The sequence below is a fragment of the Myotis myotis genome, unplaced genomic scaffold (genome assembly GCF_014108235.1).
Source record: "Myotis myotis isolate mMyoMyo1 unplaced genomic scaffold, mMyoMyo1.p scaffold_m19_p_13, whole genome shotgun sequence".
NCBI classification, from domain to species: Eukaryota; Metazoa; Chordata; class Mammalia; order Chiroptera; family Vespertilionidae; genus Myotis; species Myotis myotis.
Window position 1 is genome coordinate 53214520 of NW_023416317.1, and position 14650 is coordinate 53229169.

At 57.4% G+C, this 14650-nt stretch overlaps 1 protein-coding gene and 1 non-coding gene across 6 annotated transcripts in view; both read right to left on the reverse strand.

Annotated features, from left to right (window-relative positions):
• Positions 1-768: 768 nt before the first annotated feature.
• Positions 769-14650, reverse strand: part of PDZRN3 (PDZ domain containing ring finger 3) — a 90687-nt gene continuing 76805 nt past the window's right edge. For 2 of the 5 annotated variants that reach the window (XM_036333325.1, XM_036333328.1), the window contains 7 exons: positions 11927-12174; positions 11460-11547; positions 7953-8051; positions 6387-6449; positions 5131-5232; positions 3889-4005; positions 769-3111 (listed from right to left, as the gene is read on the reverse strand). In XM_036333325.1, coding sequence (XP_036189218.1) covers positions 1663-3111; positions 3889-4005; positions 5131-5232; positions 6387-6449; positions 7953-8051; positions 11460-11547; positions 11927-12174 — 2166 coding nt within the window. In that variant the 3' untranslated portion in view covers positions 769-1662. Of the gene's footprint in view, positions 3112-3888; positions 4036-5130; positions 5233-6386; positions 6450-7952; positions 8052-11459; positions 11548-11926; positions 12175-14650 lie in introns of all 5 variants that reach the window. The other 3 variants (XM_036333324.1, XM_036333326.1, XM_036333327.1) reach the window with 3 other exon arrangements.
• LOC118668737 lies at positions 4436-4574 on the reverse strand. Its single transcript, XR_004971742.1, has one exon. It is a non-coding gene; the product is annotated as a small nucleolar RNA SNORA67 (small nucleolar RNA).

Below are 14650 nucleotides of genomic sequence, written 5' to 3' on the forward strand. Positions count from 1 at the left end.
ACTCCAGCTGCGGGAGCTGCTCTCTGGAGGGCTGAGCAGGTAATGGATTACCTCTGCAGGGCCGGTTCTGGAAGAAGTGATGGGCGGACGGCTTCACTGTGAGCGTGAGTATTCCAGTGCCTTATCTTCACCAAGTGGTTCTATTGCCAGTGTGACGAGGAGGCTCCTTGGCCCCAAAGGAGAGGAGTTTGGGTTGGAATAGGAGTTTGGGAGGAATCTATGCCAGAGATGCGTGGCATCGTGGCAAAGGATGCCCCTCGTCACCCAGTCTCTATTTTTTGTCTTCTCAGTAGGTGCCACAGCTGGAATTGTGGTGAGCATTGCAGCCAGGGAGCAAGGCATAGCTCATTGATGATGTAGGAACTGGAAAGATAGCGGTGTTGAAGCCCACCCACTTTGGTGACCCTGGCCCTCCTATGGAAATGTTGTGTGATTTTCAGACGCACCTTGGAAATGGGAAGGGGGGCCTCCTTGCCGCCGACGTGAATGACCACCGCCAGGCAGGGATGGTGGCAGCCCACCAGAGGTTTCATCATGAGCATGACCCTGACCTCTAAACGTGTTCATAGTTATTCCTGTTTGTAGGAGATGGGGCCAGGTGGAGGCTTTCCACGAGACAGACTGCCGGCAAGCAGGGCTACACCGTGAGTTTGACTCCTTACTTTTCGCCGACAGACCTTGGTTTTATATCGGCCTTTTGTTTCCAGGCAGAAGGAAGGGTTTAATGATCTGAGAAGCAGCAGGCAATACAATGAAGGGAAAAAAATCAACACTGCAAAGGGCTTTTATTTTAGAGGCACCACTTCAAAAATGAGAAATCACTTCAAAACATATCAAATAGAAAATAATTTATTTCAACTTCATTTTCCTTGATGTTGGTGAGTAGTAATCATGACTTTGTGAACTTGCCTGTAAAGAGTCTGTCCCTTCAAACCTACACAGAAAAAGGTCTGCGAGGAGCGCACTTAGAAAGTCCACACACCGTCTCCATCCGCGACCCCCTGTGGGAGCACATTCTCCCCACCGGCTGCAATATTTGCAAACATGCTCTAATCTTCCATAAAGCGGCACAATACTTAGCTTTCTGCTTACACCTTTACGCTCGCTTGGGAACTTTAACCAGAAACATGTTTACAGTTGAAACATATGTTTAAACACGGCTGGTTTGGTTATGTGTAGTCAATCATGAACCGGTTTGGTGGTTTTGAGCTGAAGCCCTGACCTAAATAATATATTAATGGTCACTCATAGGAAACACGTTCAGGAAAGTAACATTATAAAATAGGGATCCATTAGAAATACATAATGGGAGTTGTATTTTCGGCAGGAAAGAAAGCACGTGTAACTTTTTCCGTATGAATATAGTTTAAAGACATTATCCTGTGAAAGTATGCTTAAAAAGATCTTTTTGAAATTTAAACACTTTACGTAAAAGGTAACAAAGTAAAAAAGTACCCTCGATATCTGAGAAAGGCCCTGGTTGTCAATACTGCCTCCCAAGATAGTCCCGGGGGGCTTTTCTCCACTTAAAATAGAGCCCTGCCCCCGGAAGTGCAGAGTGGACTATAAACACGACCTTGTTATCTTACATACAGAGACTTGCCGCATTGAACGAGGCAGGGTTTTCTACCCCAACGGTAGTGCTGTCTATATACATGAGGCTCAGACAGTAGTCACCGAGAGGAAGGAGTTGTACACTCTAGTGCCATCCGGGGACTTGGTGCCGTGGGTCAGGAGCTCCTGGATCGTCATCCAGTTATCCAGAATCTTCTTGTTCCTCCTCTTCATCATCTTCTTGTGGCTCAACTCAAGGATGCTCACCTCCCTCCTGTCCTCGTCGGCGGGCTGCTCCCGGGGGCCGTCCAGCCGGCTCTGCAGCAGGAGCGCGCGCCGCCGCCTCTGCTCCCGGGCGCGCGCCACGTGCTGCTTGCGCTCCTCGCGGCTCCAGTAGCGGCCCAGCTTCATGTCGCTGGCTGCATCGTCGTCCGTGGTGACCCCACTGCGCTCCTCGCGGATCCGCAGCGCGCGCTCCCGCAGCAGGCGGTCGCGCACTGGCCTCTTGGTGATGTAGCGAGAGCCATCGCTGCGCACCTTCACCTTCCACTCTGTGCGGGGCTCAGGTGGGCCGGCGGGGCCCAGGTCCTTGCACACCCCCAGCAGGCTCACCTGGCTGTGCGCGTACTCCACAGCCGACTTCTGCTGCACCAGCTGCATGTAGCTGCGGTAGCGCCGCGCGTGCGCCGGGATGTGGGCCAGCTTGTGGGGCGCGTGCGTCGGGGGTGCGGGGCTTGGGCCATCCCCTGGGCTGCGCTCAGGGCTCTGCGAGGCCCCATGCAGGTCTGCCTCCTCCGTGATGCAGAGTGGACTCTCTGGCGATGGCCCGCAGGCCCCTGTGGTCGCCTCGGCCCCTCTTCTCAAGGAGCTGTCGGGGGACATGTCCAGGGCGAGCGGGGTGCTCCGGCAGCTCTCCCCGGTGTTGTAGGCGCTTGAGCTGTCCTTGTCTGACTTCTCGGGGAGCTCGGTGATGTCGGAGAGCTCGTGACGGCGTCCGTCCGCCTCCGTGTCGCAGCCGCGGAAGCCACCGGGGTGCAGCGTCCAGGCCTCACGCAGCTGCCGAGCCCTGTGCGCGCGCACGACGCTCAGACATTCGAGCTCGATGCTGCGCAGCTCGGCGTTGAGCAGCTCCAGCTCCCTGTCCACGCTCTCGGGGGCGCCCCTGCCCGCGCCCCGCGCCGGGCACCGGAGCTCCAGCAGCTCCGCGTCCAGCAGCCCCAGCTCCCCGTCGGTGCTCTCGGGGGCGCCGCGCCCCGGGCACTTGAGCTCCAGCAGCTGGCGGAAGCTCTCACACTCCGCATCGTCTGCGTCTGCGCAGTCGGCCCAGAGCAAGGAGTCTCCGCTGAAGGGCAGGTCGCCGCTGCCCAGCGTGTCCTGGCTGCCCGTGCGTGTCCTCTGCCCGGCCAGCGCGGCCGCCTCGTCGCCGTTGTTCTCCTGCTCCGAGCTCTCGTCATTGCGCGTGCTCTCGTCAGTGCGGCCCACGCCGCTGTCCTTCTCGTGCTGGTTGGACAGGATGGTCGCGGTGTCCGTGGTCCCCCCGTCTTCCTCATGCTTCTTCTGCACAAAACAAGAACCTCCGGTCACGGCGAGAGGCCTGGGTGCCGCTACCTGTGACCTCTTCCTGCAGGACAAGGCTCTGCAGCGGGGGGGCCTCCACCACTCGGCACAGGTGAGGACTAAGACCGGGCCTGGGCATTAGCCAGACCCACCTGGGCGACCACTGATGCCACCGGAAAAGTGAGGTGACCGTCGCCTGGCCTGGATGCATGACCCAGAGCACAGGGCCACCTTTGGCTCCCGGTCAGTGGGGCGTGGAGGACAGTGGTGGTGGTATAGATGGCACAGGGGCAGCTCAGGTTAAACGGGGAAGGGCTGCACTTTTGAAAACGTGACCATGTCTCTGCTCTACATCAACGCCGCCCCCACAGGTGTTTTCCCTGCCAACGTGGAAGGTCAGCGGTCCCTCCCCAGTTCTCTGAGTGCAGGGCAGCGCTTCTCTCAGGCCAGAAGGACTAGCATGGTGTCCCTGCTGCCTTCCAGGTGGGGTCTCCCATGGTCCTTAGTTAAGCTTCTAAGGGAGACAGGAAGCGGTTTCCTGCAGCTGGGCGGCCCGCAAGGCTAGCAAGGGCTGGGCTAGGCGGTGATGGCTGGGCGTGGCCTGGCGGGGGCTGGGCGTGGCCTGGAGAGGGCGGGGCTAGGCGGAGATGGATGGCCGTGGCCTGGCGAGGGCGGGGCGTGGCCTGGCGAGGGCTGGGCTAAGCGGAGATGGATGGCCGTGGCCTGGCGAGGGCGGAGCGTGGCCTGGCAAGGACAGCGAGGGCAGTGGGGCCTTACCTGCTGCAGCGCGCTGGCGGTGAACTGCATGGCCTGGTGGTGCTGCTCCTCCAGCATGTCCATGTGCAGGTCGTCCAGAAAGTCGTTCCGGTCGTCGTCCATCCAGCCCTCGTCCAGCTGGGGAAAAGCGGCAGCCAGCACACGCCTCTGAGGAGAGTGCTCTTGCTCTCATGTAACTCATTCATATTTTTAAAGAAAAGACATTTCCTCGGGGAAAAACATTCCCAGGGCAGTCTGCCTGTTCTTTGCTATATTCCAGGAAACGCCCTGCCTCACCCCTTGTCTGGGGGGTGGGGGGTGGGTCCCCAGTGTCTGCCGTTTCATTTTGCAGGGTGGAACCCCTTCTCTCACATCAGCTACTTTCAGGCCGAGGTGCAGGGCCGGCCCCATACAAGCAGCAGGGCCCCCCCTCTTTCTTGTCCAGGAAGAGCAGACTCTTCAGGGGCCCTTGATCGGCAGCCCATGTGCCAAATCTGGCCTTTTGTGTTTGTTTTAATAAAAAGTCTGTTGACCAATGCGTCTCTCCCCCTCTCTCTCTCTCATTATTTTGTGTAGGCAGCCAAAGGAAGGCAAAGGACTTTAAGCATCACCTTCTCTGCTGACACCCTGAAGCCAGAGTTTATTCCAATTTGCTCATTCCCTAAAGAGGCCACATTAAGCCCCTTGGACAAGGAATCACCTTGGTGTGGTGAGTCATTAAAAAATAAAATAAAATAGAAACTGTTCTGTTTAAGGCAGACATCATGATTTGATCAACGTACTAAAATCATTACAGTAGTCAAGCTAATTAACGTCACCTCACAGTCCCTTTTTTGTGTGGTAAGAGCACCTGCAATCGACTCTCTCGGCCCATTTCCAGGCGTCAGGGCAGTATCACAAATCCAGGCCCATGCGGTGCTCCCCCTGCAGTTGTGAGTGAGACACAGCGCTAGGCTGGGAACTTGGTCAGGTCTTGACCTCTAACATCTTGAAGGTCGTGACCCTGGTGTTTTCCATTCCACGTTTTCCTCTTCTCCCTTTTCCAATCCCTGCGTTAAGGCGCCTGCCGGGCCCGCAGTGGAATTGCCCGGGTGGCTGCCAGCACCCTCCTTCAGCGGCGGACACGTCCAACAGATCCTGAACTCACAGTGAGACTACCTTTCCCGGGCACAGGGTCTTCACGCTCGGACCTGATACCGGGGCCGTGTTCTGCAGGGACAGGGACTCCGGGTTTAGAAATACAGGCCCAGGAAGTGGACTCACCTGGAGCTCGGGCCTCGCGATGAGCAAGGAGAAGTTCTTGTTTTCTTCACTGGTTAGAAGGGCCACAGCCTCTTCGTGGTTCCGTACCTCTATCCCGTTAATCTTAAAAAAAGAGAAAAGAAGGTGACGGGTGGACAAACGCAGAAGTAGGTCGCGCAGAATCACGCTGCACTGCTCTAGCTGTTACCCGTTTGGGGCGAGGACATGGAAGGTCTGCGGAGCTTGCAGAGAATGCTCAATTGTCAGGGGGCCGTGCCGGGACGCATGCAGCGCTGGCCAGGGACGGAGCCCCGGTGTCCAAGGCCGGGGCACTGTGGAGGCCGTGTGAACGGAGTGTGTGAAGAGGAACAGGTGAGCAACTGACTCAGACGTGAGACTCGGGCAGGAGTACAAGGGAAGCATGAAGGGTTATTACAGGTGTTTTAGGGTAACACGGGAGAAGCAGCCGTGGCAGGTCTGATGGGAACATTATGGAAGCTGAGGGCAGAGAAGGAAATGGGATTGTAAAGGGGGTCTGGGTCCCAGCCTCAGGCAGGGCAGACGGTCAGTGGGAGGGGCTCTCTCACCATCACCCCTGGTCACCCTCCCGCAGGAGTTCGGCTTCTTGTCCTCAGAATTTGGGGCTCTGCTGGTCTGGAGGTGTCAGCCCCAGGGTGGGCGATTCCTCCAGGGGACATGGCTGGTCCCACTGAGCCTCCCACCAACTCCTTACGCCTGTGCCCAACAGGCCCGTGGAGGGCTGACTGGGGTGATGGATCTCGGTTACCAAGGAGAAATGGGGTGGCTGAGAGGAGGGGGCCATGCTAGGTGGCAGACGCTGTTGGAAGCCCACAGCAACCACAGGAAGGCTGAGCCGTCCTGAAGGTCTGGGGGCACTCCACAAGATGGGGGTCCCTGAGCAGCCGAGGTTTGGGTTGAAGTCTTGGGTTGAAGGAATGTCGAATAAGCAGTGGAAAATGACAAAATCACTCACGGTGAGGAATGTCACGACAGATCTAAGCACAGTAGCTCAGAGCAGGAAGTGAGCTAGCTCCTGCCGGGGTGTGGGGCGCTGCCCTCTTGATGGGGTGCCCTGTCCCCACTGTCTCTGTCCTCACCACTCCCTGTGCACTTACTGTCCAGGGCTGGGCTTCACCCACTAAGTTAACGCGTCTGGCCTCCCTACACCCCTGGTTTGTGGCCCTCATTCTTTAACCCTGAGCTGTCACTACAACCAGTTTGATCTTCACAGAAGGGCAGGGGCGAGGCCGACCTACCTGGATGATGCGGTCGCCTTCTCGGATGCGCCCGTCCTGGGCCGCGATGCTGTTGGGGTCGATCTGGAAAAAACAGTGACCATGTCAGCACCAGGCGGATAGTGCAACGCACACGTACACAATGGCCCAAAGGCGGGCGCTGACACAGCCAGGCCTGTGCCTACACAGGACCCGCGTGATGCAAGGGAGCAAACATGGGTTGGTCCACGTCTCCAAGCACTTTCCAGGGCGTGTCCTCCGGTCCCTGCCTGGCAACCCTGTCCCACAGCCCCGTGTCCTGGCCCTGCCGGCCTTGGAGACGTGAGGCACAGCGGACTCTTGCTGCAGAGAAATGAAAATCACTACGGTGACTAGCAACCGTGCCTCGATTATTTTACCAAATGTTTCTAATAAATTTTGAAAAATTAACTTTAAAACTGAAGTGGTTTGGCTAAGTGAATAGAGCGTCGGCCTGTGGACTGAAGGGTCCCGGGTTCAATTCCAGTCAAGGGTGCATGCCCGGGTTGCAGGCTCCATCCCTGGTGGTGGTGGTGGGGGTGGGGGGGGCGTGCAGGAGGCTGCTGATCAATGATTCTCTCTCATCATTGGTGTTTCTATCTCTCTCTCCAGCTCCCCTCCTCTCTGAAATCAATAAAAATATATTAAAAACAAAACAAACCCCCCCCACAAAACAAAACAAAGCCTGAAGTGTACTTGAGACACGAGGACTGACTGTGGGAAAGAGACCCTGATGGCAGTGCCGATGGGCCCACTGGAGCGTGCGATGGAGAACATGAACTCAGAGGGAAGGTTACTGAGCCGGACCCACACACCCATGCTCATGCCATCGAGACAAGTTCCGTTCCCGACAGAACGGTTTCCGTGCTTGCAGACGTGAGCTCCTGACATCCGTGCTGGGGTCACTAGCTGTGCAGTCTTCTCTAGAACCGAGGTTGGCAAACTGCGGCTCGCGAGCCCATGCGGCTCTTTGGCCCCTTGAGTGTGGCTCTTCCTAAGCCTTTGGAGTACCCTAATTAAGTTAATAACAATGTACCTACCTATATAGTTTAAGTTTAAAAAATCTGGCTCTCAAAAGAAATTTCAATCGTTGTACTGTTGATATTTGGCTCTGTTGACTAATGAGTTTGCTGACCACTGCCCTAGAAGATCAAACAGCTTCTGCCTACCTGCTCTGAAGTCCATGCAACTTAGATGACTCCGACTACACACATTCCACCCAAAGGAAGGAGAGAGACAGAGAAACACGTGGCAGTGGGAGGGATCCCACTGGCCCAGAACACGAGACTGGAAATGAGCGTCGGCCGCTCCCTCAGGGTGGAGCACACACAACCATCTTATGGCCGGTCTGCAGGCTTCCCCGGGGCAATGTCGCCGTCTGTGCCGACAGTCGAACATAACCCCAGGAAAGATGGGGCTCCATGGGGTGTGATGAAAGGGACAGAGAAGCATGTCTGTGTCTTTCCAAGGGACTCAGTGAGGCAGAGTTAGGGCTGGTTACCACATGAAAGAAAGAAAAACCCCCTCTCTTGGTCCCGATGTGGTGGCTGTGAAGAGCTGCCCTCCTACCTCGCTGATATAGATGCCCAGGTCGTCCTCGTCGTCCGTGCGGTAGCACACCGTGAGGCCCAGCTTGTCCTGGCTGTTGGCGCGGTACAGGTCCACCTCCTGCAGAGAGAGGCCCCGTGAGACCCCCGCCCGCGGGGCGGCCGCCGGGGCCTCAGGTGCTGTAGAAATAGTTCGTTTAAATGATGAACTGGTTTTCTTTGCAGCCGACTAGGAGAGGAGCTAACTTACCAAACCCAAAGCGATTATGGACTCAGGATCAATGCACACGGCATTTTTGACCTTTCAGTCAATAGAAAGTCATTTTGGAAATAGTTATTCTATTGATCCCCGCCAAGAAAAATTACCCATATTTCATTCAACCTCAAGAGGTCGGGGGCTTTAAAAAGCATTCCTTCCACGTCTGCCACAAATAAGAATATTTCCACGTTCCCCACCGTCCGGCCGTTTCACGTCTCAATGCGTTCGGTTAGGTGACTGCAGGTTGTGTTGCCTTACTATTCACAGGAACAGAACTTGCGAACAGATCACACGGAAAGTGATCCGAGAAAGGAGGGTAGCGCGACCGCAGCAATGACTGCTCCCCACAGCAGCTGTCATAGCCATAGTCCGGAAATTGCTTTCAGCCGCCAGGCCTGCAAATTCGACAAGGTGAGGGCCCGACTATGAGACCCCGAGCACAGGGCGCAGCCGTAGCTGCCAGTTGGTCCTGCCGCAGAGCGAAGTCAGCTCTGGCGGCTGTCGGCGCCCGGGAGGAAGTACGGGGCCCTGAGCGAGCTGACCGGCCTCGCTGCCCTCTCCTGGGTGCAGCCCGCACCAGGCACGGTTCTGCAGCCGCGGCCGCCGCCCATGGGAAGGGCTGCCTGGGGTGCTCTCCCTGCGGCAGGCCCCTGGGTCTGGATTTAGTGTTATCTGCTCCACAATCCGAGAGGAGGGGCTCTGAGTTGGGGTCTCTGAGCCACTGTCTTTGGGGACAAATTCTTCCCTCCAGGCTCTTGGTGGAGGGGGGTGAGGAGGGTTCTGTCTTTGGGGTGCAGCTCAAAGCAGCTGTGTAGCAGCTACTTCCTAACCCTCCCTGGGAAAGGCAGGGTGCCCACTGCCATGGACGCCGTGAGGCAGAACATCAGGCACCCAGGTCCCGACGCTCTGTGTGCCAGGACCAGGGGTGGGCTGAGTGTGGCAGATGGTAAGGCTGGACCAGCGAGGGCCCCGTGAGAACTCACGTTTTATTGGGGCGTCATGGGAAACCATGACAAGTTCTATGAGCACCGCCACGACCTGACTATTCCCAGCGCCTCTGCCTTTCCGGTGCCCGGTGGAGTGTCATGTGGGGGAGAGTCGGGGCTGTGACGACCTCAGATCCCAGCTCTGCCTCTTTCTAGCGGCTTCCTCGGAGCTCATCACGGCGTCCCAGCCTCTGTCCTCACTGCGGTGCTGGCCGGGGGATGAAGGCGGCTATCGGACAATTTCTAACCAGATGCAGTATCTGGGGGTTCGGGGGAAGTGACAATTCCCCGAAGTTATCGGGGGTTTTGCACATTCTCAACGTTTCCTTCTGACGGTGAGCATGGAGGGGGTCACACATCTGCCCGTGACGACGGAGGCACGCTTCCCAAGACCGTGAATCGAATGGGATGAATAATGCACGGCCCGCGCTGGGTTACAGCCCCGCCTCGGTCCTGTGGCTTATCGGTAGATGGATCCCTGGATAACAAGGAGCGGCTCCGCCTGACATTTCAGATGCGACTGAAACGCTAGTCCAATTAAGAGAGTGAAGAGGCCCCTCCCCCGCGGGAGCCACGCTCTCCGGGTCCCGTCCCCGTCAGGCACTTTCCTCCGAGGGCCCCAAGGACCGGGGTGATGGCTGATCTACCTGTAGGAAGGCGGGTCACAACTCTTCCCTATTGGTCCAGGACGCTGCTCTGCACGTTTCTTTAAATTATCTCAACACTTTCTCTCAGCAGGTGCTAGGTGGGATGTAGAGCTGCCTCTAAAAGGCTGCTTTTTCCTTCACCTTCCATTCACCTTCAATTGACCTTCCATTCACCTTCAATTGACCTTCCATTCGGGATAGGGAACCACGGCCCTGATGCCTCCATTCAGCAAGTACTTGCTGGTGCCCATGCCAGGCCAGGGTGGCCCAGGCAGGAGTGTGAGTGAGTCGAATCAGAGCCCAGCTCTCGTGGGCATGGATTCTGGGGGAGCCAGAAGCAGGCAGGAGGTGGTGCCGTGGGGTCGGGGAAGGGGGCTTTGCCTGGAGGGGTCACCTCCTCGGGGACGTGCCGTGCAGGCTGTGCAGCAGCTGGGAGGGCTTAGGGCTGGTGGTGGGGCAAAGTCCCCCTGACACTGGGAGGGCCCTGAGAAGGTGACGGGGTGGGGTGGGGGGGGCACTCAGGACTGACCAGGGAAGGATCTGGAGGAGCCCGTGCTGTGCCTGGGAGGCGGAGGCTGGGCATCCTGTGTCCCCCCAGGACACCCCAGTGCCCTGTCACCTACTCCAGGGACCCGTGAGGAGCGCCCCCCAGGCCTTGGGGGAAGCAGTGCCCCCTGGCTGCTGTCAGAATCACGTCAGCGGAGCCCAGGTGACTGGGGAGGAGCCACTGATACACCAAATGGGGAATTAAAATAGATGAAGGACAAAGCCTCCTCAGACGCCTGCTTTCTCTCGGAATTGCCGACAGGACTGTCTAGAGCAGGTGTTCAGCCTGTGAAAACTTATGGGTGAGTTTGGCGCTCGACTCTGGGGTGTGCGCGAGCATCGCCCTTTTACCCGGAAGCGGTTTCCCAAGAGCAGGGACCTGACACTGACGTGAATGGGACATCCCGCCTGCTTTCTGAGAGAACACCGCCCTCCTGTGCGCCTGCCCCCAGGACACCCCCACGCGCTCCGCACGGTCCTCCCGTGGGACCCCCGCGGGACTTGTTCCCGCTGGACGCCTGGACATGAGCAGGCTTTTCTCCCTCCACAACGGAGCCCAGCCACCAGGCCCCAGAGCCGCATTTACGTGTGTTTTTTAATTACTTGAAGTATGCAAAAGACAGGGCAGCCAGTCCTGCTCCGCGCGTGGGAAGTGACATAACCGACCCTCCTGGCTCTCGCGCACCCTCGGGCACTGCCGTGAGCGCCTCCCTCGCTCCTTAGTCGCCACTCCTCACGCTCGAGCACAGGTGACCCAGTGCAGGGGCCCGCCACGCCCCCCAACAGGGCTGCCCACGGACTCGCGGGCCGGAGGTTTTCCAACACGGATCTCGCAGAAATTCAGCAGATCCATAGCTCTGCCCTTATGTGTTATCGGAGGCCAAAGAGGACGGAAGATTCCAGACGCCGTGTAATGCCAACTGGCCTCTGTGTTGCAGGTACTGAGAGGACCCCAGGCCCCGGGGTCTGCTTCTCAGATGCCTTTGGAACAGCGGGCGGTTGTTCTTTGGAAGGAAATCCGCCGGGAGCCCCGGTCTGTGCGTCTGGAGAACTGACTAGTGTTCCCGTGGCCCCCACACCAGCGCCCTCACCTCCAGCTCCAGCTCCTCCCTGTCCAGGTCCTGGTGGGCGCCGCCCAGGTAGTCGCTGGGGTCGTAGTACTCGTGGGCCGAGGGGTGCCTGCAAGGAGAGGAGCAGCTGTGAGGTGCCCCTGTGGTCACCGGCCCACCGGGCCCGCAGCAGGTCCGGCCCATCACCCACACCTCACGCTGTTTCCCAGCTTGGGGGGCGCGTGGGTACGCCTCTGGGGCCCCTCGCTTTGCGTCTATAAGAAGCACCGCCCGCATCCCCTCCCGCCGCCACTTGCGGTGATTAAATCTTATCCCGAAACAACTTTTACGACATTAGTAAGTAATTTTGCTCTTTGGATATAATTTGAATAACTCTGCTCCAGGCTTATAATAAAGAAATTAATATGTCACAGGATTCAATTTATCGCCTCCATAAACAAGAGAGTGCAGCATGGGAACCCTGGAGGGAGGCACAGGGTGCGACTTACTCCTCGGGCAGGAGGTAGGGCCCCAGCGCGGGCGGGCTGGGCGGGGACAGCTTGGAGAGGGCCATGATGTGCTCGAAGGTGATGTCGGTCTGGGTGCCCGCGTCCACCAGCTGCGCCTCCGACGGCGCCGGGAAGGCCCTGGCCCGGGGCGTCCGCCGCAGCACCTGCACCACGATTGGCTCCTTGGCCGTCCGGAACGCCTCCACGGCCTGGTCATGCGTCGCTCGGGATAAGTCTTTGCCGTTGACCTGTCGAAATATTAAGGGGGGACACGATGCTCAGTAAGCAGAACCTGAAAGACGGTTTTCACGTGCAAGCGGCCATCGGGAGGGCACGTGGGGATGTCGGGTCCCCGCGCGCGCCCTCCATCTCAGGTCTCCGGGGAAGAAGGCCTGGTGGGAGGGGCGGTTGGCAGGTCTGCGGATGTGGCATCAATACCAGATCCACAGCGGGACGCCCTGGCTTCCTTCTGGAATGTCTGTAACACCAGCGCGTCGTCTCGCCCGAGAGAAGGGCCCGGCCGCAGGCTCAGCGCCGTCATCAGGAGTGACAGCGACTGGAATGAATCACACTGTCACACGGTAATGGCGCGCGTTTCCCCAGCGTGTGCCAGGTGGCGTGACTGCTCCTTTCCTGCCAGTGACAGGGAGCTTCCTTTTGAAATGAATCCCTTTTGTTTCTCTTTAAAAGGCCAGTTGAAAATACGAAGGGACTCACAGGCCACAGGTGGATACGGCGGGTAACTCCAAGGAGCTCGGATGGCCGACGCTTGGGAAGCCCAGCAGCCAGTGTAGTTGCTGGGTTTTTCCGAGTGTGCGCAGCCCCTGCATCTGCCCTTCTTGCCCCAGTCCTCACCGCCCTCCCCCAGAGCGTCCAGTAACCACAGAGGCCGCCCGGTGGTTAGAACGTCGGTGCTGTGCCCCGGATTCTCTCCAGTGGCACCCTCAGAACTCACTCACCCCGACTACGTCCAGAACAACTTACACAAGAGGACACACAGCCAGCACCGTTTCTAGAAAATGAAGTCGCTCCCAGCAACACGGAAGTCCAGCCACTTCCTCCCCCCCCTCGTACTCCCCATGGAGGAGGAACATGACATCATGTCCCGTAGTTTGGTTACATCTAGTGACGGCACCACACGGACACCACCACCAGGCCCCGAACTACTTCCATATCTTCCCCGAGTGGTTGGTTTGCTTCTTAAAGGCAAGTATAGGATCGTGGTATAGGGACCGTGCTGCGGAATAGCTACCTCCCCAAGTCCCCCCGCTTCTCAAACCTTCCCTGCGGAGAAACTGGCAAATTGACATCACTCGCACGGCAATTTAATCCTGAGTTTAAACCCCTTAGATGCACACTACCTTCTCCCAGTAGGCATGCCGTTAGTGTGTACTCGTAAGTGCCAGGATGAACACCAACCCGTTTCCTGTCTGGCATTCATATCTCCCCCCTCAGTATCTCCGACTTCAAGGCACACACACTAGGTCCCTCCTCCACGTGCACATCTCCCCCCTCAGTATCTCCGACTTCAAGGCACACACACTAGGTCCCTCCTCCACGGGACAGACAACTTCCGCTTCTCTTGGTCCGAGCAGAACCGACCACGGATACTGTTTCTGCAGCTCCTTCCCTACTTTTTCCTAAGCCCTGTCAGCCCCCTCCGGGACAAGAACTCCGAGGCGGGGCCGCCTTGTAAACAGCCTGGGGTTGAGGAACGAGGAGCAGACGCCGGGTTCGTCCCCTGTAACGAAGCCCAGATGAACCAGGCCAGTGGGATCATGGATGATTCGGATTCATTCTATTTAGGTAATTTCCTTACGTCACAAGGGAGTTACTCGGGCCACACGAAGGCTCAGGGCACCAGTGAATAGGGGAATGGCGGGGGCACCGCCTCTTAAGGCCTCCACCCTGGAGGGTGGGAACACGGGGCTTAGCACACAATGGTCTTCGCCGTTCTTCCTTGGAGTAAAGAATAAAGGAAACAAAGGAATTCTTCCTAGCTTTCTGAACCAGCGGACCATTCCGACCCCGTCCCTGCTGAATAGGGCTGAACCCTTTAGCTGGATCCTCAGAATCCCAGTTCTGACCACTGTGCCTGAGGGAGCAATGTCACAGCTGGAGGCCACATACCCGTTCACCTCACACATTCCGATAAGCCCCTCCACACACAGGGGACCCCCTCCTTCCTCCCGGCTCAGGTGGCTGCACAGGGACCACCTCTGGGATCAGGCCATGGCCGGCACCCTCATGGGGGCTTTGGGCAATGTAACTGTCCTCTCTCTGTCTCCCTGTCTCACCGACAACATGAATGTCACCGAAGGGCTGGGATCTTTATGAGGCTTCATGGAATAAACTGGGTATAACGTCTAAGGCAGCGGTTCTCAACCTGTGGGTCGCGACCCCTTTGGCGGTCGAACGACCCTTTCACAGGGGTCGCCTAAGATCATCCTGCATATCAGATATTTACATGACAATTCATAAGAGTAGCAACATTACAGTTATGAAGTAGCAACGAAAATCATTTTATGGTTGGGTCACATATTTAAAGGGCCAGGAGGTTGAGAACCGCTAGTCTAAGGGATAAGAATTTACTAAGAAACCAGGGGGCCGCTGGGGACCCGTTACCAGGATAGTCACCTCTTCCCAGGAGACAATCATCTATAAATCAAAGGAGCAAAATGCAGCCTCGTCCAGGGGCCTGAATAGCTTCTGTACAGGGAGAGG